Source organism: Phacochoerus africanus, chromosome 4 (genome assembly GCF_016906955.1).
Source record: "Phacochoerus africanus isolate WHEZ1 chromosome 4, ROS_Pafr_v1, whole genome shotgun sequence".
Taxonomy (NCBI): Eukaryota; Metazoa; Chordata; class Mammalia; order Artiodactyla; family Suidae; genus Phacochoerus; species Phacochoerus africanus.
In genome coordinates this window covers 125,551,681-125,578,396 of record NC_062547.1, presented here as the reverse complement: position 1 = coordinate 125,578,396, position 26,716 = coordinate 125,551,681, and the positions used below count along the sequence as shown (strand labels likewise).

At 37.2% G+C, this 26,716-nt stretch overlaps 1 protein-coding gene across 2 annotated transcripts; it reads left to right on the top strand.

The window, feature by feature from the left end:
• The first annotated feature begins 287 nt into the window (after window positions 1-287).
• On the top strand, window positions 288-14,472 carry LOX (lysyl oxidase). Of its 2 annotated transcripts, XM_047778492.1 has the most exons (7): window positions 291-1,239; window positions 1,586-1,694; window positions 3,076-3,213; window positions 4,927-5,083; window positions 8,535-8,630; window positions 8,998-9,113; window positions 12,201-14,472. In XM_047778492.1, the coding sequence occupies exons 1-7, from the start codon at window positions 603-605 to the stop codon at window positions 12,205-12,207; spliced, it is 1,260 nt and encodes a 419-aa protein (XP_047634448.1). In that variant the 5' UTR covers window positions 291-602; the 3' UTR covers window positions 12,208-14,472. The 2 variants fall into 2 exon arrangements, with proteins under 2 accessions (XP_047634449.1, XP_047634448.1); XM_047778493.1 differs by lacking the exon at window positions 12,201-14,472 and having other exon boundaries at window positions 288-1,239; window positions 8,998-9,117.
• Window positions 14,473-26,716: the final 12,244 nt, after the last annotated feature.

The window sequence follows — 26,716 nt, the reverse complement described above, 5'->3', positions numbered from 1 at the left end:
ATATTTTGGCTTCGCCCCATGGCCTGGCTGCCTTCGCCTGTCTGAGTCTTTTGAAATTCCTGCATGTTCGCCCCAGATTAAGCCTAGTGTGTCTCAGGATGTGTGTTCCGTTTTGTTCTTTCCCCTTAACGTTCCCTGTGCAACGTGTCTGGGGGGAGGAGGACACGACGGGGAGGGGAGGGAGGGGCAGAGGCGAGGAGCTGTCCGCCTTGCACGTTTCCAATCGCATTACGTGAACAAATAGCGGAGGGGCGGCTGGGCCAGAACGGCTTGTGTAACTTTGCAAATGTGCCAGAAAGTTTAAAATCTCTCCTCCTTCCTTCACTCCAGACACTGCCGTTCGCTGGGGCCGCCGCGCCGCTCCCCGTCGCCTTCCAGAACTGGGAAAGAGGAAAGAGGCGAGTGCCACGTCCCAGCAGCCGTCTTTACTGGGAAGGGTCTGCAGCCCACCCTTGGCATTGCTTGGTAGGGACTGAGATACCCGCGCAGCCGGCCCGCCTCCGTGGTTGAAGAGTTCTCCCTCCCTCACGTGATTTGAGCCTCGTTTTCCTTTTCTCCGAGCTACGTCCTCCGGGAGCGGGGACAATCCGGCAAAGGGAGCGATGCGCTTCGCCTGGACCTCACTCCTACTCGGGTTGCTGCAGCTCTGCGCACCGGTGCGCTGCGCCCCGCCGGCCACTGGCCAGCAACAGCCCCCTCGCGAGCCGCCGGCAGCTCCCGGCGCCTGGCGCCAGAAGATCCAATGGGAGAACAACGGGCAGGTGTTCAGCCTGCTGAGCCTGGGCTCACAGTACCAGCCACAGCGGCGACGGGACCCTGGCGCCACCGCCCCAGGCGCAGCCAACGCCACCACCCCGCAGCTGCGCACGCCAATCCTGCTGCTCCGCAACAACCGCACTGCTGCGGCGCGGGCGCGAACCGCCGTCTCGTCCGGAGCCGTCGCCGGCCGCCCCAGGCCCGCAGCCCGCCATTGGTTCCAAGCTGGCTATTCGACGTCTGGGGCTCGCGACGCTGGGGCCTCGAGTGCCGGTAACCAGACGGCACCTGGAGAGCTCCCAGCGCTCAGTAATCTGCAGCCACCCAGCCGCGTGGACGTGGACGGCATGGTGGGCGATGACCCGTACAATCCTTACAAGTACTCCGACGACAACCCTTATTACAACTACTATGACACGTACGAAAGGCCCCGGCCTGGGAGCAGGTATCGGCCCGGATATGGAACAGGCTACTTCCAGTACGGTAAGCACCCCCAAGTCGCCAGAAAACCCACGCACTCCTTCCCCAACTCCGTGGCTCCCCGACGTGGCTGCCTGGGCGCGGCAGGCCTCAGTCCGTGCAGATCCCATCCCTCCCCCTGCGCCTGCAGAGGCAGCCCTGGAATCTGGTGCAAACCGCGCGCCTGGCCCCTCCTGCTTCCTTTCCACTTTACTTTGCAGCCCAGGCCATCCCCATTCTTCTGTTACCCGAAACCCGACACCGCAGTCCCCATGGGTGAAGGGTGATGAGTAAGGGTCGTGGAGTAAGGGGCAAGGGTGGGCGCCTCTAAGCTGTCTCACCTCTTTGCGCTTTGCCTGCTAACTTTTAGGTCTTCCTGATCTGGTGCCTGACCCTTACTACATCCAGGCATCCACGTATGTGCAGAAGATGTCCATGTACAACCTGAGATGCGCTGCGGAGGAAAACTGCTTAGCCAGGTACCATCTGGGATCTCCCAGCCCAGCTCCCCGTCTTGGTTCTGGGGGCGCTGCTCAGGTGCCTGGTTCTGACCACTCTTCGGTGCAGACAAGATTTGGGACATGGGATGCGCGCTGGGAAGTAGAACGTGATCTCCTAAGCATGCTGACCTGGATGGAGAGTTAAAATTTTGAAGACTTTTGTGGGTTCTGTCTTTCAAACAGTGGCACGAGTCAGGGAGATGGAGCAAACCCTTAAAAAAAAAAAAGTGTGTGAGGGGGGTTTCCTATTTTCCCAAAGATTCTTAAACTCTGGAGCTAACTATTTCTAATAATGTTCTATTAAACTAGTGCACAATAACATGGAAAAATATTGTGCTGGAAGAGCTTGTTAATGCCCCCTTAAAAGATTGGGGCCACTGATCCAGTGTGGCACCCCTCTTTGGGTGCTACAGTTTCCTTTTTTTTTTATTGAAGCCACAATTAACTTAGTTGTTTTGGTATTACTTCAGCCAGAATAAGAACATGAGCAAGAGCTTTGTTTTTGCATTAGTCCTAAAATAAAATCTTAGCAATTTGGGGAATGGAATTCTCTGAGTTTGCTGCTTGCAAACCAGCAGAGGGAGCAAATGATGTTTGGATAGGATGCAAAGAATTTTTTAAAAATATAAAATAAGGTCACCAATAGTATCTGAATATATATATTCACACAAAATACATTAATAAAAAACAGTAATGTTTGTTTATTTTGTGAATTTCTTCTACTTTGACTCCTGTCAGTCTAAAAGAAGAGAAGAAATCCAAGCTCATCATTTTCATTCTTGGAAATCTTGCATTAATCATACCACTGCACTCCCTATGATATTACTACTACAGTAATGTCACTGTTTTAAAGATAGTTATTAAAGTGTTTATCAAGACTTTTTTTTCCCTTTTTTTTTTTAGGGCCACAACTGTGGCATACAGACATTCTCTGGCTAGGGGTCTAATGGGAGCTGTAGCCACTGGCCTACGCCACAGCAACAGCAACTCGGGATCTAAGCCATGTCTGTGACCTATACCACAGTTCACAGTAAAGCTAGATCCTCACTGAAAGAGGCCAGGGATCGAACCTGCGTCTTCATGGATACTAGTTGGGTTTGTTACCAGTGAGCCATGATGGGAACTCCTAAAGTATTTATCTAATGTGGATGCACTCTTTTAGAGTTATTTCTCCAGTTGACATCTTATTTAATCAACTGTTTAAAAAAATGTAGGCAAAATGCCCTGGCCTCTGGGAGCTGATGGCCTAGTTAAGCGAAAACAGTAGTCACCATTACAAAATGGAAAGGTTTTATATGTAGCTTTGTTTTTAGTTAATATTTTGTGAAAATAATAATGTCTCTTTTTTTCAAAATCACAGCACAGCATACAGGGCAGATGTCAGAGATTATGATCACAGAGTGCTGCTAAGATTTCCCCAAAGAGTGAAAAATCAAGGGACATCAGATTTCTTACCAAGCCGACCAAGATATTCCTGGGAATGGCACAGCTGTCACCAGTAAGTGGATGGGCCTCCTGGTGTATTTAAAGAGTTGCTTTTTCATGTGGATATGAAAAATTTTTATACAAAGGTAGAAGATTAAAATTTGTCTTTAAGATAATATATCACCTACTATGTCACATTTTTTTTTTTTAATTGGGAACTTTAAGCCCAGCTTGTTAAAACTGTTGACAGAATACAGCAACTGGCTTCACTAGAATTTTACACCAATATAATACAGGTAAGATTTCCAAAAAAACCTATTACAATCAAAATCATCTACAGTTAGTCAGCATGTAATAGTACTTAATAAAGACCACACATTACGGAAAGGATTCAGATTTCATTTTCAAAGAGAGATGTAGATGATACAATCCATGAATGGAGAAGGATCTACCTCTATCTTTTATTTCTTCTTTTTTAAAATTTCTATTTAGGGCTTCATGTGCAGCATATAGAGATTCCCGTACTAGGGGCTGAAACAGAGCTGCAGCTGAGGCCTTTGCCACAGCTAGGGCAACACTGGATCCAAGCCACATCTGTGACTTATGCTGTAGCTTGCAGCAATGCCGGATCCTTAATCCACTGAGCGAGGCCAGGGATCAAATCTGCATCCTCATGGATACTAGTCGGGTTCTTAACCCACTAAGCCATAAAGGGAACTCCAATCTCAAGCCTGTAGCAAACCCTAGATAATTGCTTGTTTTGTCCCCAAATTTAAATATTTTCAGATAAGGTAATTCCATAGTTGAACTTGGTAACTTGCCTACATATTTATTACCAGGAAGTCCTGTTGTGTGTCCTCAAACTTTTTGCAATACAAACCATTTCTTCTTGTTCTTTCCTTACATGCGATGAACAGTTCAAGACCTTCACTTCAATAAAATGAGAAAAATAGATGTAACCACCTAGTTGGCTGATAAAAAAGAATTATTTTATTTCTAAATAAACATTTATACTAGCTAAATAATAGTGGTGGGTAAAACATGCTTTTCTCTTCTCCATTTCAGTAAAAATTTTAAATACATGAAAACACAATTTTTAAACACTTCACAGAAACCTCCCAAGAGTCATCAAGAGTCATGTGCTGTGCTCTTCTTTTTTTTTTTTTTTGGAAAGAAATATCATCAGTGGCAGCCAAAGGAGATATACTAGAGGACATACAGCAAGTTTCATTTACACAAAGATAATTTATTGTCTATCTCTATTTTACACTTAAAGATAGAACAGGGTATAACAGAAAAGCTAAATAAAATATGTCCTTTTTTTCCTAGTAGCAAAGTTAAACCTCACAATTTTGATAGTTTTTTTTTTTTGTCTTGGAAAAAAATTTAGCATGAGTGTCACTTTAAGATCAACTTGATCTCATTTTTTTTTTTTTTTGGTCTTTTTTTAAAGGGTTGCATCCACGGTATATGGAGGTTCCCAGGCTAGGGGTCAAATCAGAACTGTAGCTGCTGGCCTATGCCAGATCTGAGCTGCATCTGCGACCTACACCACAGCTCACAACAATGCCAGATACTTAACCCACTGAGCAAGGCCAGGGATCGAACCTGTGTCCTCATGGATGCTAGTCAGATTCGTTTCCACTGAGCCATGATAGGAACTCCCAACTTGATCTCAATTTTGATGTGAAAACAAATGTGGGAAGCAGTGGGGAGGTCATCTAGAATCCTCATTGCTTTCTCTGTGTGTTACTGACCACTGTCTCTGTGTTGTGTGGGACATTAGACATTACCACAGCATGGACGAATTCAGCCACTACGACCTGCTTGATGCCAGCACCCAGAGGAGAGTGGCTGAAGGCCACAAAGCAAGTTTCTGTCTTGAGGACACATCCTGTGACTACGGCTACCACAGGCGATTTGCCTGTACTGCACACACACAGGTAGGATGGCAACCTAAAGTCAGAAACCCACACACTTGAGAAAACATCTTCAGTTTTTTTCTTCTGGCCCATCTTCTTCAAAAACTATTTTGCTTAGGGGGCCCATCTAGTCCAGATGGCAAATTATTGGGAAAAGGAAAGTGATGGCTCGATGATCCAAATTACTTTTAAAGTATTTCATCATCACAGAAAGTCAATGTGCATACTTATTATGTCCACAATGAAAAGCAGTTGTTTATTATCTGAAAAAAATTGGAATGGTTTCCAGTATCTGCACTCATTCTATATTCTTTAATTAGAAGGGTAACTGTAGGAAAGATAGCTTTGTTTCATCACCTGCAAAACTATTCCTCCCCTCCATCTATTAAGCCAAAAACAGAATGGTGACTGGGGTTAGAAAAAGGATAGACAATAGCTTCTTAAAAAGCTCTTTTGAAAAATGTCACTTTTAATCATGTGAAGAAGGGCAGAAGGACACAGTTTCTTTTTCCATGCCCATATATTTAAACCTACAATTTAATTGATGTCAGATGTCCGTTGGATGGATTTTTAAAAATAGTGCTATCCTAAGCAGTTCGTGTGTCTTACAATGGGAAAATGTGTGTCAGTTAAAAGCTGTGCCAGTATTTCCATAAGAAACCCTAATTTGTAAAAGGACATTATAATTTTTCCCTAGCGGAAATTCTGGCAAGGAGTAGTGAATGTACATAACTCAGGGCACAAAGGGATCAGAAGTTGGCATCTTGGGAAGCAAATTCCAGGGCTGTGGCAGGAAGCTTTCTGGTGACCTAAATGTTACCATTGCTTCTTTCTCTGAGTTTAGAACTTCAGCAATTGAAAGAGGAAAAGGTTCAATTCCTCTCGCCCTGAGGCAGCATTTAAGAAAACAAAAGAAAATGTGATCTATCAACCCATTACACGTATATATGTATAGAGATTATTTTTTCACTGAGAGAACAGGTCCCACAAACTCACCAGGCGACCTGAACTTTATTCTTTTCATTTAGAACAAGAGGGACTCAGGGCAGCTCACTGCTGAAATTTCTGAACCTAAGAGTCTAGGTCTTTGTAGCACATGAGTCTCTCAATCCCTTGGAGTGACCCCACTTCACTTTTAGGTTTCTTGTAGTCTCTGTTTACATCCTATTTAACCATTATTCACCAGGTCTTACATTACAAGTGATTTATGTATTTGTGTTTTTCACTAGACTGGTGTTTCTTGAACATTGGCTTCATTAAAAGGAAAAAAAAAATTCTAACAAAGCTCCAATGTTCTCTTAAGCTAGTTATAACTTTCTTTCAATGTTTCCAAATATAAAACTACATGTAACTTCCTTATATTTACACTTTCATATAAGTTCTTAGATATTAAACATATATGAAACTAGAAACAGTTACTTTAATTTCATTAATTTATGTAAAAAAGTTATGTTCAGTTAAAACCAAATTGTTAATTTATACAGCCTTGGCTAAGGTTCTACATTTTTTTAGAGTTTTAAAAGTTTGAATACAAGAAATGCTGTTTGCTTACTGCCCAGAAAAACTTTTTTGTTTGCCAGTTCAAATAATCAAAGCTTGTACTTAACTTAAATTTTGCCACCTGAGTATGGTAGCGTGCCAGTTTCAGCACTCTTTACAGCACTTTTGCTCACCTGAAGGTAAGATAAGCATTGTGACATTATTTAAATCAGCCTTTTATGCATGGAGTTGGGTTTTTTAATATATTGTCATTTCAATCATATTTTCAGTCATTAGTCATGAGCTCTTTATTCAATTGGAGATTTAGTTCAAAATTGGAATACTAAGAGGCAAGAATGGATTTTGTCTCACATTTTGGAATCAATGTTAATGTGTTATTTTTGTTGTTTTGTTCCTTTTGATCAACAGAATAAATCAATTTTTTTCTCCAAAAAATAAACCAGCCTTAAACAGATCTCTAATCCAATGAATCCCTTACACCAAAAAGTGGTGGTAGTAGTAGCATCAGCTGTAGCAACCATAACAGCTAACAGCTATTGAGTATCTGTTATATGCCAGTATTAGAATTATGTGCTGGAAATCAGAAACTGAAAATGCTTCATAATATATTTACTACTCAATATACAGTTAACAAAGGATTGCAAGTTGGTATGTACCAAAGTGGGTTATGATTCTCATTGCTGTGGCACAGGTACTTTTGAGTTTGGCATGTATGTACTATTGTTTGCTCTATGAGTTTTCCCTATTCTTCCCAAATCAAGCCACAGGCAAACCAGCACCTGCAGAACATGCTTTAGATGTTTTTGCTGTCTCTCTGGTGACCAAGGTGATGATCTAAACACCAAAGCAATTTTGCCTGCTGACATTAGATAGCAGTATTGAGTTTAAATCATTCTGGCCTATTCTTTTCAATTTACTTTGATTAGTATTAGAATGAAAATACATCAGTTAAAACTTATTAGGAAAAACTAATGGAATCAAGAATATCCCTATGGACTCCAAATTGAACAAATTTCTCTAGACTATAACTTTTTGGGGAGCAATGATCATATCTTAGTGGCGTTATTCTCTTCTGAGCCTGTAGAAGGCACCCACTTATGGAAGCAAATATCTTGGCAAGTAGAGCCATGTGGCATTCATTCATTGAAGTGTATTCTCGTCCCTTTAAGACAACAAAATATTTCAGTTATGTGAGAAAGAATATAGTGTGGTGATTAAGAACAGGGACTCTGGACCCCAAATGCCTGAACTCAAAACCAGCTCAGCCACTTTCTAGCTATATATTCTTGGGTGAGTTAGTTAACGTTATAGTGCCTCAGTTTCATCATTTGTAAAATGGGGATAATAATAGCTCCTCCTCTGTGTAGTTGTGGTGATTAAATTTATATATGTAACATGTTTAAAACTGATCCTGGCACTTCATAATTCATAAATGTTAGCTATTTAATAATGCAATATAAACTCCATCCTTCGGGAACTTACAATCTCTAGTTATTCTTATATAGTTGGATTTTAATACAGAGCAGAGAAGGATAAATACCATAAAACCTATACATAAACTAAGTTTCATGGGCATTCAGAGTATAGGAAGTTAATTTCAAGAAGAGAAATTAGGGAGAGTTGCACTGAGAAGACATTAAGTTGACTATTACATGGCCTTTATTCTAGAATTGGTAATATCCAAGAATTTTGGTGGAGGCCTGTTTTAAGATTGTATTTATCACTAGTGATTTATGACACTTTTAAGAAGCAAGATGTACTACTACTTATATTAGTCCTGTATTTTTTTTAGCTGGAGGTGATATAAGGCTGAGTAATATATACTTCTCAAAGGAGATGCAATATAAGTATAGTTTTATGTCAAACTCTTGTAAGTACTAACTTAAAATTTAATTTGCAAATAATAAGCATATTCTTTAGCATACTCTAACTATATAACATCTTTTTAATTTTTGAATTTCATCTGTTTTAGGGATTGAGTCCTGGCTGCTATGATACATATAATGCAGATATAGACTGTCAGTGGATTGATATTACAGATGTAAAACCTGGAAACTACATTCTAAAGGTAGAGATTTTTGAATATGTACCTATAATTTACTTCAATTGTAACTCAATAGGCCTCTTTTCTGGATTCAAATGTTAAATAATCATGGTCCTATAAGCAATTATACATCTTCTAAAAATATTTCTAAACCAAAACGCACACACACACTATATCCACACATACACATACAATTATTTAAAAGACTTTCAGGGAAAAATAAATAGCCTCCTTCTACAACTTCTGTTGAACCATATGCCTGACACATCCACCTCCCTGCTTGATTTAGTTGAAGCATGTTGCCTGTTATAGCCTTGGCAAAATAGGAAGAAATTAACCAGTAAACACTGCTGATGAAATCTGAAACATGGATGATGTTTATGTTGCCTAGGTCAGTGTGAACCCCAGCTACCTGGTGCCTGAGTCAGACTATTCCAACAATGTCGTTCGCTGTGAAATTCGCTACACAGGACATCATGCATATGCCTCGGGCTGCACAATTTCACCGTGAGTGCTATTTGCCTAGCTAAGTAATTCTTTTCACAATGCATTTTAGTTCATCGATAGGCATTATGTATGTTTGTTTTTACTACTATCGCAGGTTCCTTTAAAATAAGCCAAAGTTAGAAAATGGTAGAGAGTCTGCACTATCACACAATTTGAGTTGATTTTTTTTATAACACTGGAGAACAGGGGGACGGGGGATGTACTCAGGTTTTTATCACCCTGAAACTTAGTTTTCAAGACAAGGCATGTACACAAAACAGCTTGTGTGGTGGCTGAATTTGTAAAATAGGTAATGTGCAGTGTGTAATCTTGTGGGAACACAAAGAGTTGGGTTTCTTGTCTCTTCCTCAGTCCCTGAATGAGCCCTGAAGTATACCTTGAAAATCACTGCCTTAAAGTATGCAATTGAGGTCAGACCACCTGTTCTATAGATATCAAGATTTCCCATATTTGAGTTCTACAACCACAAGTACTAAAGAAATCACCCTGCAAAAGGAGGGGTATGTGGAGGTTCCTTCACAATTTTCCTAGTCCTGAAATCCTTCTCTGAGTAAAGTCTCAGAAGGAATCCCACTACATAAATATTACAGGGGTGGTACTTTGATGAAAGTAATTAAGGGAAGTTGTATAGTTTAGCCTGCTTATCTCTTTCCCAACCTGACCCCTTAAGCACTGTTGGCTCTGATGCTGCTGGGTTATGGATTCTAACTACATATGCCACCTGTGAGTGATACCTTCCCAACAATGAGAACACCATTAAAGTGATACTCAATGCACACATCAGCTTTGCTGTGATGTGAGAGAGGAGCTGGTGCCTCTGAATCACGCAGAAACGTGCAACAGAGCTACACTGGAAACTTAAAATTAATAGAAATTTCTCCCTGATGGAGAAACCAGGATAATCGTTGCTACACATGAACTTGCAATTGGTAGGCTTTACTGAGCCCACATAAACTCACCTGGTTATGCCTGTTTTGCCCACTACTGGGGCTCCCATCCAAGGGGGAAGGTGGAGCTTAAAGGAGACCATGTACAATTCACAGAGCCATGCACTGTTGCTGGGGCTGCATTCACCTTGCAGCAGAGCTTTTTCCTTATTCTCATGTAGGAGAAAAAGCTTCGTCTTTTAAAGTGTCATCACATCATTTAAGACAGATGTCTATGACAGGAAAGGTGATGCACTGAAAGATTATCAGATATATTCTTCTGAACATGCCCACAATATAGAAAACTTGGCTGAGTTTATGGCCCACACTGTGTGGAACTAGCTGATCACAGTAGAACTGAAAATCCCCAGAACAGCTGTGTAACTCAAACTAAAATATTTTGAAATACAAGGATTAATTAATTTCTCTTATTTTTACAATCCCTTAATTTATTCATCCCTTCTTTATATATTCATTGGTACTCTCATTTTTGATACAATTTGAAAATTCTGTGGTGGGAGGGAAATGCAATAAAAACAGAAGGACCTCTGCTATGAAAAGCTAAGTGACTCCTAGGTACAAACTGTGACCTCCCACAAGGAAAATATGTGGAGAGGTGACTATTGTTCTCTGGGATGTGTCTTTGCTTTTTATTAGTAGAATCCATTGAATTGGATATTGCCAGATATTTAGAACAAATAAAAATTGATACTTTGTTCCAGCATAGAATTTCTCTCTTTTTTAAACTGATTATAAATTGCAAGAGCGGTTGATGTAAAATTTTAATGAGCAATACTGATTAGATTAAAATATGAAAAAGTGAAAGGACCCATAGTTAATGATTTGTAATAAAACAATGAGATCATACTTATCTATGAATGAAAACTAATGGAAGAAGTACAGAAACCTTAGCTTTAGAAAGAAACCCTCACTTTCAGAAGAATCTTATTTTCTGACTTTTGCTTTCAGCCTCCCTTGTTCAGAGGAAGGAGAGATTTTCTTTAGCTGAGATTCCAAAGTGGCTTTAGGACAGCATTTGAATTGGGCTTTGGGAGCTGAGGAGGGCTGCACTGGAGAGAGTTAAGGAAAGGCATGCCAGAAGGAGTCAACATCATCAGCAAGTACATGGCAAGAAAAAATTACAGGGCATGTTTGGAAAAGCAAGTCTTCTAGTCTGGTTCAGGCATAAGTTTCATGGAGTTAAGAGGGCAAAAAGGGTGGAAAAGTTGAGACCAGATCAAAGAGAGCATTGAAGAGTAAGTTAAACAGTTTGAACCTAGGGTGAGGTGGGGGAGGTCTCTGAAATGTCTTAAGCAGGGAGTGTATCTTGCCTAAAGCTATCTGGTCAGTTCCTGGCTATGTAAGCAGCAGTGTGTGTGTCACTCTTAAATACATATCATCTCTTAGTTCACTGTTTTTCATGCTAATCAAATATTTGAGAGCATTCTATTGGTGTATAAAAACCACCTGGTAGAAAAGTGTGTGCCTGTGATATATTCTCTTTCCCTCATTTTCCTCATTGTAAACAAAATGTATGAACCAGGGGACTCTATGGCCCAGTTCAGTTCTAAGATACCATGATCAAGTTCTCTTCTCACAGAAATTAACAGAAATTACTATTTGGAAAGTGGTGGTTTATGATTTGGACTAAGTGATTCTTATTTCATTTACATGGGTACCTATGATCACAATATAAATACAATATTTGATTTACTGGTTTTGAACCAATCTCTGCCCATTAAAACAACATTGTATATCTAAAACTATGCTGGAAAAGGACTAATGCAGGAGACTGCAGAGGCCATGAACCTGCTTCTTGGTGGACATGCCACACCTGCTCCAAGGAGTGAACTCCCCTCAGCAGGGCTGCTGCTCCCCTAAATTTCTGCTTCACTTTTGAATGTTTCACAGGGTATTTCTTTTAACTCTAAACTCACATTGGTAGGTGTCAGGAATACACTTCCTGTTACTGACATAGTGACTTTCTTCAAAGCAGTATTAAAAGAATGTATTCATGGGTGATATCACAAAGTGACTGTTGCTGAGGTGGAGGGAAATAGCTACATATATTTCTTAAAAAGGTTACTTTAAACTTCTCTAGTGTACTCATTCATAGTATTATCGGGATATTAACTTGTCTTATTTTGTTTTCTTAATCTAGGTATTAGAAAGCAACTCCCAATGGATAAATCAGTGCCTGATGTTCTGAAGTGGGAAAAAATAGATTAACTTCAGTAGGATTTATGTATTTTTGAAAGAACAGAAAACAACAAAGTAGTTTTTGTTTTGGACTGTTTTATAACAAAGCACATAACTGGATCTTGAACATTTAAATCGGCATATTTTGAGAAATTCTTGAAATTATTATTCACACTACTTTGTGATTAACAGTGTTTCAATTCTATAATTGCACACTTGGCTCTTTCAAGAAATCCAAATTTCTTATGCTCCTTTTGAAATTATAGTGCAAAATGGAAAAAAAAAAAAACATTTCAGTGAAAGAGTTAAAATTACTTTAAAGTGAGAATTTTCTAAAGTTCTGAAACTTTAGTGAACCATAACAATAACTGGCTTAGTTATGTCCTAGCATAGATTACTTTAGAAATGAGACTCCTACTGTTTAAATAGATATGGACACATTTGGTGCTGAGGAAGGAACAACACATTACCATTGGTGGCAAGAAATATTACTATATAGCAGAGAAATGGCAATATATGTATTCAGATAGTTACATCCCTATATAAAATTTATGTTTACATTTCTAAATGAGTAGATAAACTACTTTCTCTCTCTCAAGTGTTCAATTTCATTCTGACTTAAGTCAGCTTTTGTTTTGGAATGAATTAAGTAATTGAGCTGCCCAACTCCTGTCTGACATTTGTTGATGCTCCCCTCTACTCTTTAATTTTCCTACAGGCAGGGACCTTTTAAGTGGCATTCTTAAAATTACTATTCTGGGGACTGCTATACATAGGACAACTGTGTCAATGGGAAGTCATCCTGATGATAGATATGATATATCCAGAGATAATATGGATTTAAGTATATTAAACTATGAGCCAAAAAAATTCCTTGCTGACATAAAAATCATACCAACAAGTCCCCCAAACCACAACTGTCTCTAAAATATTGAGAAAAATTAATGAAACACATCTTAGGATTTTCAGCTTTTCTACATTTTTTTTAAATAATCAGCTTTAAAAAGAAGGTTAATTTAAAAAAAATCATTCAGAATAGATGACATAATGTATATGGATATAGGAGCATTATCCTAGGCCATCCACGAATCAGTCATACATGTATTTTGGTGTGTGTGTCTGAAATATAATACAAATTAGCAAAGCACATAGCATTACATACTTGAGGTATTGGTGCATAAGGAGGGAAAAAAACTTTCTGCAAAACCAAGGACTGTGTTGCATAATGAGACAGCTGTGATTTTATTTTAAACTGTGAAACCATGTGCCACAACAAAATTCGGAGAATTTGTCTTTTTCTTAGATTCAAAAGGTGCAGAAAGAAATCAAATTATACTTTTAAGTTAGTGGTGCTTTAAGCAGAAGTTTTTCTACATTAACCAGTATTAAAATCTCAAGCAAGGTATTTCGAGTGCCAGGATATATTAGGTAGAATTTATAAGTGAGGTGGCATCCCTGTATTATGTGTCACAGAGTTGCAAAGTAAACACTACAAGTAATCATTCTGCACTCAACAGTGCCTAGCAGGGCAGGAAGGGCTGAAGGTGGAAAGGAAAGTCATCAAGGGCAGATAGAGCGACGCCCCAGATCATAATCTGCCAGGGCACACCCATACTAAGAGACAATGCAGACAGCTTGATAGAGACCCAGAACTTTCACTGAGCTAGATAGAGACCCAGAACTTTCATTGAGCTAGTATCTGAGCTATGAAATAGCTGCTTTGATGTACCTCTTTGCCTGAAATTGCTTTTAGTTTAAAGATTGTAGAATGATCCTTTTAAATTGTAATCTTTTCTAATAGAAATATTTTAACATACTTGCTTTTTTTAAAAAAAACAAAAACTACTGTCAGTATTAATACTGAGCCAGACTGGCATCTATAGATTTAAGATTTATCATTTCATTAAGGTTTTTACCCCTGTACTAAAAACTAGCCAATATCATGGCCTTTGGATACATATGAGAAGACACAGTTACTATCATTCCATAGGCCTTCTATTTGTCTGTACATCCGTCATCATTTGAGGGCCTAGTACATGCCAGGCAACTCACATGCTAGGCACTGGGGTATAAAAAAAGACTGTCCTTAACCTCAGTAAGTATTCAAATTGTTGTATTACCCATTAGGTTTACTGTATTTCATTTTTAATATCATAAGTACATGTCTAAAAAATTTCTACTTTAAGCACTATTGTTTTTCATAACTATATTTTATTAAAAATAAATTAAAAAGATATATGCATGTATGTGTTACTAATGATTAAAACTATGGTTCTAATTACCGAAATGTCTGCCTTTTAAATATAACACATACTATTTGCCGACTTTGGAAAAAAAAAAAAAAAGTTGATTAAGAGGCTAATGATTCTCTACTTATTCCTTATGTAAATATTCCCCTCCACCCCCACATCACCCCTAAACCCTTCCAGGTAACTTACAAGTATTGATTTACCATTAAGTATTTTTGAACCTCAAGCGATCTCTTCTCTGAATAACTACCAGGACTCACAGATAATGATTAGTTGGTAAAATTTATCCATTAATAAAATAAAAAACATCCAGTCTTTCCACACTTTAAATAAAAAAAAAATCTTTTAAATAGGAAGTAGAAGTGATATAAAAAATGTTAAGTACTGAAAAGAGACTGGTTTTTAAATTAATAAAGACTGAAAAAAATGGGCTGAATGAGAAGATAACTTAGCGAGTCTTCTACATGCCAAATTAATGGCCTCATAATTATTCAGGCCACAGCCTGTATTAAAGATGTCTTGACTTTTGAGGCTAGGATTCAGTCTCCCACCAGTGCTGTAACATACAAACCTAAAATTTGCCTGTTTCTAAGAAAACTTTATATTTTTATGAAATAATTTTATTCATAATTTCTATCATCTAATTATTCAGTAGGCATTATTATTAATAATTAACAACAATTTTTTTTTCTCTTTGAAACCTCAGAGGAGACAATCACATTCATAAACATTCCCAATATTCGGACTCTAGAGGAAATGCAGTTCACTAAAATTATCATGGCACTAAGAATTTACTTTTACCAAACTGTGTTATAACACTGAATTTCTGGTCAGAAGATATTCTGTTTTAAAAATAACTTGTTTTGATGCTAACAGTATAACTGATAAGTAAAATTACTCTTTTCTATAATTTTTATGTTTAGAATTCATATTCACAATCAATATATTCAATCAATAGCTATATTTCATTCCCAGCTGTCAAAAGTCCTGGGCCACTTTTGAATACTTAAAGCATTCCAATTATCTTTCTAGCCAAAATGGTGCTGAATTATTTCAACTTGAATGTACAATGTGTTAAGTCTTAGCTCAGAGGATATAAACATTTAATATATAACTGCTTACTATGAACTAAGTAACATGTGATTTGGTATTGTAATGTTTTTAATGAAGTTTTACTTTCTCCCAAAATTTTCAGGAATTCTAGTTGTAAAACATTTTTAACTTTTTTGAAGAGCTCTTATTTTATATGCCCAGACACTGGCTTTATATTCTTCTTTACACTCTCACATTCTTTTATTATATGCCTATACTATGATTGCAAGATTATGTAAAAATGCCTTGAATAAATGATTTCAAGTGTCCAAAGTGGTCATTTGTTGCTATCTATAAATAAATGAAATGAATATCATTTCAAGTTAAAATCTTAAAGCCTTAAAATCTTATGGTGTAAGGTGCTTTTGTCTTCTGAATTAACAAATTGTTTAAAAGGCTCACATGACTTAAAACTTATCTATGACAGGTAAAATATGACGTTTTAAAAAGAAACTATCATACGTGAACAGATCCTAACTTTCGGCATCATTACCAACCACTTCCAAGGACACAGGGTAGATGCTGTGAGAATAACCACCTTCTGTTTAATTAGCATTTCTAAGAACTAAACATGAGCATATATACACCCAAGGGACACATCCAACTCAAGCTCAAAATTATTTATATAAAGAGAAACATCGCTATCATAGTAATCCATATTTAAATGTGTACTAGATTAGTCTGGAAGCTGGTAACCTAAGAGGACAAACAGGACCCAAACTGTAGGCAAATGTTTTGGGGGGACAATTTGAAAAATTAACCCATGAAAACAATTTACCTTTAAGGAGCTCTTGCAGGTAAAACAGATGTAGGCCTGTGGCTGGCGGTTTGCCAATCTGAGTTGTAGAGTATCAATGACACTTGAAACAAACCAATTTCCTTCTTTCTGCGACTGCTCGAGACAAAAAATATGCTTTTGTTATTAGCATAAAAGATGATTTCCTTTGTCTCATTAGTGTTCAGTGTTTCAGGTACTGTTTATTATTATTAGCTCATTAACCAAAGACAGAAGAAGGCAGGTCTTTCCTTCTGTCAGAAACCTTGACTACCTTAAGTTACTCATTTATTAATATTTGTTATCTTTACAACATATAGTAGCAGAGGGTTAATACTCGAGTTGAATATATCACTTAATGCATGTTTTAAGGAGTTCTGGTTTCACAAAATACTCAAAAAGAACCCCATAGTAAAATAAGTATGGAAAACATTATCTCTATTTTACAATATATATTACCATGTTAAAGATTTTGAGAAGCCCTGCAAGAAAGAGACCATTTTATTTTTGTTATCCAGTATTTCTCAAAACTGTTCGCCACAATTTTTTTTTTAAATGTATCAAAAATGTTGGATGTTCATGTGTATTTCTTTCTTTCTTTCTTTTTTTTTTTTTGGTCTTTTTGCCATTTCTTGGGCCGCTCCCGCAGCATATGGAGGTTCCCAGGCTAGGGGTCAAATTGGAGACACAGCCGCCAGCCTACACCACAGCCACAGCAACGCGGGATCCGAGCCGCATCTGCAACCTCACGGCAATGCCAGATCCTTAACCCACTGAGCAAGGCCAGGGATCGAACCCGCAACCTCATGGTTCCTAGTCAGTTCGTTAACCACTGAGCCACGACAGGAACTGCTCATGAGTATTTCTTTACTAAACTAATGCATATACTTGGAGCCTGAAAAATTTGAGGCTGATATTGCCAACCAGTGAATTATTCCACTGTCATAGAGCAAACCATTAGAATCGCCACTTTAAATTATTACAATGATTTTTTTTTTTTTAGAGAGAGATGGTTTTACGGAAAAAAAAAAAAAAAAAACTTTTATACAATCTACAGTTGGGTTGCTCCTGGAGCTAAGATCCATAGATATACAAACAATTGGATAGTTGTGATAACTACACTTTTCTTTTAAGGCTTTCTGGTTTTTGTTAACAGGAATACATCTTAAACTTGATTAGCCCAAAGAGGAATTTATAGGCTTATGTAACCAAACAGAGGAAGGGCAAAGATATGGTTGGCCTCAGGAGCAGATGGAACTAGGAAATCAAATACTATCAAGACCACATTCTTTTTTTTTTTTTTTTGTATTTTTTAGGGCCGCACCTGCTAGGGGTCGAATTGGAGCTACAGCTGCCAGCCTTTGCCAGAGCCACAGCAACACGGGATCTGAGCCTCATCTGCGACCTACACCACAGCTCACAGCAACGCCAGATCCTTAACCCACTGAGTGAGGCCAGGGATCAAACACACAACCTCATGGTTCCTAGTTGGATTTGTTAACCACTGAGCCACAATAGGAACTCCAAGACCACATTCTTGCTATCTTTTCTCTGTTTGTGTGTCAACTTCATTCTCTTGGTTTAGTTTCTCCATAAGGCTGGAAACCTTGTTGCCTGTGCATCTGGGTACATATTGACACAGCTTGTTAATCAGAAAGCAAATGGCATTAGCCAGTTTAAGTGTAAGAATCTAACGGAAGGCATTTCGTAGGCTCAGGCTGTGTCATGTACCAATGTCAGTTCCAGTCACTGTGGATGCTATGACAGGTCCAAATGAGTCAAGTGCTTTTCCCTATTAGATCACCAAAGTCAAGGAGACAGAGTGAAGAAAGAGTGGCTGCACCCATCCAAATCATGTGACAGCATTTTGGCTTCATGTGTGGGTATAAGAAAGAAGGTGCAGGCATGGAAAATGCTAACTCCAGACAAAAGAGTTCAGTTATGATGGATATTGTCAATGAGAAGATTACTGAGAGCCAGCAGGCCACTCAATTAATGACTAGCAAAAGGACTAAGAAAATAAATATCTATAAAATCCAATTCATAACCTTTCCTTCCAAACTGCTCACCCACTTTACTTCTGTTACAGTAACTTTGTATTCTCAGTATATAAGGGCTGACTATTCACCCAGCAAGAAGTAATAACACTTTGCTCTTCCTTTCAAGATTATTCACCTCTCCTAGTTCCTTCTTATTCAACCAGTCACCTTGGATTAGCAACAAACAGACAAACAAACAACCCCCCCAAAAACACAAACAACAAAACAACAATAGAGGGGGGTGGGGCCAATCCAAAGAGAAAAAGGAAAAAGAACAGGAAAAAGAGCCATTCATTTAAGGTTTTGCTCCTCTAATTACTACCCATTCCCACTGGCCTATCTACCCAGTTGTTTGACTATCAGTGAGTACCTCCCTCTGGAAAGGGTATCTTAGAGGGGGAGCACTGTACTCTTTATTTCTATTAGTTACATTATGCTGCTAACATATGTACAATCCTTATAGAGTGGGTACAATTCAGTGGCAGAGAAAGTGGGGAGAGAAAACCTCAGAGGAAAGCACAGCAAAATACTAGTGTTCTGAAAGAACTGCAGCTGTAATGAGAGGCCTGGATGACATTAACAAGTAGCCAGCTATAGCTATCCCTCTCCCCACAGTCTCTCACCACTCTTGTTAATTCATGGTATAGAAAAATTGACACGTAGTTGATGCTGGGGTGAGGCAGGTATGATAACTCATCCTAGAGGCTTCTGAACCAGAGTCCAAGAGCACTAGTAAGTGGGTTAAATTTGATTTGCAGATCAGAGATCTAAGGGCATGAGATCAGAGGAACTGGATAGAAAACACATAAATGTGCAATTTCTTCACTAATTAGGCAACCAGCTCTCTGTAAAGTGATCTATAAAGCCAAGACTTTCTCCAAGGTGGGGATGACCAAAGATGCCTTTTAGTCCACAGGGAGTTATTCTGTTACTCTTTCAGAGTTTGAGAAGGCTTATCAGGAGCTAGGCACACAAAGCCTTATTTCCTGACCCCTTGTGTCCAATTTTCTAAAAAGAAAACCTCTGAGTAAGAGAGACATGGAAAAAAATGACATACTATCCTTTTCTCTCTCTTCAAGTACAGAATTTCACAATTTAGCAACAGGGGGTCCTCTGGAATTCTTTCACTCTCAATGATCAACAAGAAGCCAATATGAGTGCTTTAACCCCAAACACTGGTCTCATTTGAATCTGCTCAGAATAAAAAAAAAAAAAATCTAAGTTAGACTTTGCCCTTTAGAATATTTTAGATCTTCACACTTCTGTTCTGGTTCCACTGAAATAATTTAAGTTTGTTGTCATCAATAGATAATATATATTTTCACTGAGGTAACTACTAAGGTAACAGTTCCTTAATATCATCAAACAGCAAGTTAGCATTCAAATTGTCTCATAATTTTTTTCCTTCTTTTTTTTAAGTTGGTTTGTTTGATTTAGGATCAAACAAGGACCACATACTGATTTGGTTACTATTTTTAAAAACTCTTTCAAATATATATACTTTCCAGAGTTCCCTCCGTGGCACAGTGGGTTGAGGTGTGGGATTAATCCCCAGCCCAGCCCAGTGGGTTAAAAGGATCTGATGTTGCTGCAGCTGTAGTGTAGGTCACAGCTGAGTCTCAGATTCAATCCCAGGCCTAGGAACTTCCATATATATATATATATATATATATATATATATATATATATATATTTCCCTTTTAACATTTTTTAGTTTATCTTGCCCTTAGTGTGTGTGCCAAAATAGGTATTTTTATAGAATACCCACTGTCTTACAGAATTTTCCACATTCTAGATTTTGCAAACTGTATCCTAGTGAGAGTGTCATTTAATGCATACTTCTGTTCCTTGTATTTCCTATGAAAAGTCAGATCTAGAAGCCTGACCAGATATGGGTTAGATCTGACTTAGGGGAGCAAGAAGATGTGCATCATATGAAGAAGCCTGGGATAGCTCTACTATTTATTTCTTTGTAATGTTAAGAATTAAGAATGATCAGTGGGTTCAGTGTTGTCAAAGTCTGATCCATCCACTCAAAAAGTCTCCATCAGGTTTTCACCCACTCATTTTAGCAGCCATTAACGATCACTATTAGACCCCTTATCAAATTTTCAAATTCAGTGATTTTTTTTAATGAACTGTGACTATTCCATAATGGTATATATGATTTTTCTTTTGAACTGAATCATCTGTTTCTTCCATTAACAGACTGTATTAAATAACAATATGTAACTTGATAATTGATCTTTTTTTTTTCTTTTAGTAATTTGAGATAGCTTTGGAACCTTATAAAAGACATTCAAGGTGCTGTGCTCTTTCACAAGAAAAGCCAAAAATGTTGTTTTTGGAGCTATTTTTGTCATGTGTGTGTATATTTTTCTCCCATTATGGTCAAATGTAATTTTAACTGTACACAAATGATCTGTTGATTTGAAATATCATAGGAAAACTTTGACCTAGAACATTTTCAAAGAGGTTAGTTACTGGAAATACACGAAAGCTAAGGATACTCGGCAAGGTGGTTATATTTTGTGCTTTGAATCTCTACACAAGTACATAGCTTTCTCCTTCCTCAGATTTTTCAACTTTCAATTTGGTTTCTCAATTTCCTGCAAACTAAATTTCAAGAATCCTAAATGACATTCAAGGTCTTCCTCTAGCTGGTCCTAATTCCCCACTTTATAGGCATCACATCTACTACTTTCGTGTATTCTCTCCTCCAGCCGAAATAGGCAACCGACTATTCCCCTTAGGTCTCTCCAAGCATAGAGTACTTCCTGTGAACACACAGAGACTTTACTTCTCTCTCTCTTAAGGTATGTGTTTCTTTTTTATCGATTCACATATATTCACACTTACTAGACTTGTAGTCTTGTCTTACCTACTGTTTAAAAGAAATTAGCACACTGATTTCCTTTTTGGGGACTACTTTGCCCACACGGCATTGTTAATCATGGTATTCTACACAAACAAGAGAGAGCTTTCTCCCTAAAATTTTAATTATCAGCAAAGTGACTAAAAGATCAACAAAGGTTATAAATGATTAATTGGCAGCCAGATGAGTTTCTCAAGAACTAACGCTATTATTTACTGAGTGCTTGCCAAAGAACCCTAGATACTACATAAAGAATTTTATTGGCAACTATGGCAGAGCAGTGTAATAGTATTTGTTTTGTTGTTTTCAGGATACTTCCTACCCTCTCTTCTTTCTCACTTAAACTCAGTTGGTCATTATTCCACTGCCAGTTCATATTCCCTCAAAACAAAGATTCAAAAAATCTTACCCCTAAAGTGCCAGATGAGTTCTTATGGGCATATTCGTAGGGCTGTTTTTCTCTGGTCTCAAAATGACAAATAAAATTGGAACTGGAAAAGAGAGAGAAAGGCAGTCGGAGTTCAAAATGATGAGGGAGATGGTTAGAAAGAGGAAGGACAGAACGCTCAGAGGTTCAGGGAGCAGAATGAAATACTCTCTGATTTTTTACTTACAGATAACCTGTCATACAACATGTGCTGGACACTTGTGGGTGCTCCTGGAGAAAGGTGTCAGGGAATTTGGATACCTAATATAAAGATGAGGAGAAAAACAAACACACCAAAAACATCCTTACTATAATCACAATACAAATAGAACTAAATAAAATGAATGGGAAATTACATTATAAATGAAGCAGAGGTAGAACCAATGTTAATTTTACTTCTTCCTTTACAAGTAGCAATACCTATTATATTTCTCTTATTTCCAACTACACTGGCTTCAACTTTAAGAACAATGTTAAGGGAAAATGTAATAACAGTATAATGACAGCCATCCTTGTTATGTTTCTAACTTTCAATATTTCTCCATTAAATGCAATATTGGCTATTAGTCTAAGATACCCATTTTCATGTTGAGAAATCATCCTTCTACTTCTAGATTTTTAAGTGCTTTATTTGGAAATGGATGTATTAATGAATCTCTTGGTCTTTTACTGTGATGAAAAAAGATTTTTTTTTAATTGGTCTTACTGGAATGGTGTATTTAGTCAAATTCAGTTCCTAAAATTTAATTAACCCTGGTAACACTGGACAACACTAAAAAATATTATTTAATTTACAGTATTATTTGACGTTTTCCTATGCACATTTATAAATGATTCAGCTCCTCATACTCCCCACAACTTAATCTTGGTTAGGTTTAGTATCAAGATTATATAAGCTTCAGAAAAACATGGCAACATGATGTAGTTGTTAACAACACAGGCTATATAAGTTTGCATCCCAGCTTTGCCACTTACTGGCTGTGTGACCTTCAACAATCTCCTGATCGACAAAGATTAGGCTGACAGAACAGAATATAAATTCTATAAACCTTCATAAGGAAGAAATGGTATAAATAACAAAACTGAGAAGGGAAGGAAAAGAAAAGAAAAAATTTGCTTCTTTATATTTTTATAGCTGGATCAAAATATGTAATTAAAGCAGATAAATACATCCATCTGCCTATTCCTAGAGTTATGAACATAAAGATAAATCCCAAGAAAGATAAGATCACTAGTATTCAGAAGTAGATGAAAGGATGCTGAAAAGAAGAAGAAATATGTTAATTATATATTACTAAGACTTCACTGTCTAAGGCAAGGGTCAACAAATATGTACCATTGGCTAAATCAAACACACCACCTGTTCTGGAGGTAAAGTTTACTGAAGTACAGCCACCTTTGTTCACATATCACCTATGACTGCTTTTGTGCTACAGTAGAGTCAAGCAGCCTCAAGGGAACTTATGTGAGGAAAGCCTAGAATATTCACTCTCTCACTTGTTACAGAAAGTGTTTCCTGACTCATCTTCTAAAGCAGAAGACAATTGTGTGTGTGTGTGAGTGTGTGTATAATTACAGTTACAAAAATAGCCTCTATTTAAAAAATACAAATATTTCCTATTATAGAAGAATCACTGACATATAAATGTTGCTTAGAAAGAATGATAATGTGACTGACAGGTGACTTCTCAATACAAATGCAGAAAACAATGAAATATTTTCATACTAATGGAAGAAAATAATTATTTAACCAGATTAGTTACCCTACTAGAATGATACTAGAATAAAGACTTTATTTTAATAGACAAAAACTTAATGGGCTTGCCACTACAGATCTTCACTATACAAAGTAGAAAGGTAAGTACTTAGGGAGGTAGGAAAATGATACCAGAAGGAAGGTCTAAGACAAAGAAAAACTGATGAACAAAGAAACTGGTAAACATATGAGTAAACCTATATAAACATTGACTGTATGAAGCAATAGTGATAATGTCTAACTTAAAGATAAAATTAAAAGGCAGAATTAGAATATTTGACACAAATGCATGCAAGATACAAAAGCAATCAAAGAGTTAGGAAGCTTATGGATTGTTTGGTAGTCTGGTAGAGTTACTGAGATTAAATTTTATAAAATATTCACTTTAAATCTTAAAGGGTAATTACTCAAAGAAATTCCAAAAGAGCAGAAAAGGAAAACAGAAAAAAAATATTTGATATGCAATTGAAAAAAAGGAGAAAAACTAAAAACCAGTAGCCTAGAAATTACAATGTATCAGAATTTTTGGTATACAGATAAAAGCCCACACAAAGAAAAAAACTGTATACCTTACAGTTAGGCAACCATTACCTATCTAATCTTGAAAAAAGTATAAAACACAAATATGCAAAATAAGACAAAAGCCTGAACTCAACCAAACTTGTAGTGGTAATTTTAAAAATCAAGAGATTATACTGCTAAACTCTGAAAATGAAATATATATCACGGATGAAATGATTACTTTTTAAGAAAAATATAAATGGAGTTCAGGTGAAAAATCTAAAAAGATAAATCAATGTAGAAAAAATACAGAAAGTTGTCAAAATACATCAGGCAGAAATTTTTTTTGTCAGAATTATTTCACTATATCTTTAAAGAACAAAAGAGAAAATTTACATACTAATTTTCATAAATGCTTAAAAGACAAGTGATAAAACTCAGCATCCATTCTTTATTTTTATTTATTTTTTTATTTATCTTTTTTTTGGCCCTATGATACGTGGAAGTTACCAGGCCAGGGAGTGAACCCAAGCCACAGCAGCAACCCAAGCTGCTGCAGTAACAGCGCTGGATCCTTAACCCACTGTGCCAAGAGGGAATGTTCATTCTTGATTTTTAAAAATATCCCTTATTAAGAGGAATAGATTATAAATTCATAAAACATATCTATCTAAATCTAAAAGTCAATTTCATGCTTGAGTAGCACCACTAGAAGCATTCCCATTAATAAAATGAGACAAGGAGGTCCATTTTCAGTGTTATTATTTTATGTTGCATTGGAAGCACTAGCCATTCTACTTAGGTAAGAGAAATACAGTTACAAAAATTAGGAGCAAATGAAATGATCATTATCTTAAGAAGATACAATTCTGAACCTGAGAAGATGTAAGAGAAACTGTAGAGTAACTATTAAAAAGTTTTATGAGGTGGCTAAGAAAAATGCCAGTAACAATTCTAGCCTTCACATATACCAACAATAACCAGCTAGGAGGTTAAAGATTAAACATCATCTATTTATTTTATTGATTATTTTTATTATTATTATTATTACTTTTTGGCCATACCAATGGGATGTGGAAGTTCCCGGGCCAGGAACAGAATCTGTGCCATGGCCATGACATTGGATTCTTAATCCCCAGAGCCACCAGGCAACTTCTAGACATCATTTACAACATTAAAAAAAAAAAAAAAACAAACATTTTACTGGGAAAAAAAAATCAAAAAACAAATGACAAAATGAAAATTCTTTGCAAATCATGGTAGGCATAGGGCTTATTTCATTAACATATGAAGAACTCGACCAACCAGTAGCAAAAAGACTAAAAGCCCCAAATAAATTTGGTCAAAACCAGATCATAGAGGAGTTCCCTAGTGGCCTAGCAGTTAAAGATCTGGCATTATCACTGCTGTGGCTCTGGTTGCTGCTGTGGTGCAGTTTCGATTCCTGCCCAAGAACTTCTCCAGGCCAGGGGTGTGGCAACCTCCACCCTCCAAAAAACACTCCAGGTCATAGAAAATGAAAATACAAAATACAAATAGCTATGCAAATTATTCTCACTTTAATCACAGTAAACTCCAAATGAGTTCCTAATGCTGCCTAGTAAACCTACTTTTTATTCTTTAAATTATTCTCATACATTTCCTCAGGACTAAGTCATAATTTCTCCTCTATAATCAAACATCACCTTTTCTCCTATTCTCTCTCTCCACGGCTACTCTCCAAGTCCAAGCAATCCTGTCACTCACCTGGGTTATTCTAATAGCCTCCTTCCTAACTGGTAGCTGCAGGTATTCAACCATATGAGTCATTGATATACTGAAAAAAACTTGTATATATTCATGATTACTTATACAAAATAATATTTATTCAAATATTTATGGAATATGTATTTTAAAAGCAAATATTTAACAGGAACTTACTATGAATGTGTCACAGAAGAAAAATCAAGCAAAGAGGGAGGAATAACTAGTTGATGTTTTCTAAGGAGATCAAAGAAGCCCTCCCTATTAAGCTACATTTGAGCAGAGACCTGTAAAACTGAGAAAGGGAGCCTTGCAGATATCAAAGTGGAGAATATAAATGCAAGCACTAAAGTAAAATTCTAAGCACTGATAATGCAATTATAGCATTTCAAAACCTTAAAAATGTGACAGGGCCTGCAAACCTCTCCTTTATCACAGGTGGTGACTATGATTTAAAAAAAAAAATGTTTTTTTTCTTTTCAGAGGTAGTTCACACTTATTTCAGACTTGAGCTAAACTGGTTGTTGTTAGTATATGTGAACTTCTGTCCATAACTGAGAGAGCTCAGTGAAACAATGAATATTTATACCATGTTTGGTTAAAAAATAAAACAACTAACACTTCTCCGTTCATGGGCCCTCTAACTTTTGGCTATCTTTACCGAAAAATATCCTTTTAATTATATCCTGAAAACAACATGGAGAATGACTTTCTTTCAAAACAAGTTTTCCCTTGAGGAGAAACACATGTTCAAAGTACAAACAACATTCCAGTATCTGACTTAAGGCTACTTAATTTCTTCATGATGATGTCACACTTAGGCTACTGAACTTGCTCCTGTTCATATCATTTCTTCTATAATTCTGTAATTTAGGCCCATTAATGGAAGCATATTCACCATTTTTTGCAATCAGAGAACAATGAGAAATATTTGAAATACGAATACCTCCCAGGTAAGAGTAATCAAAATTAATACCCCAAGACAATTTTTTAAAATAAAATTTACAAGCTACTTTTAAAA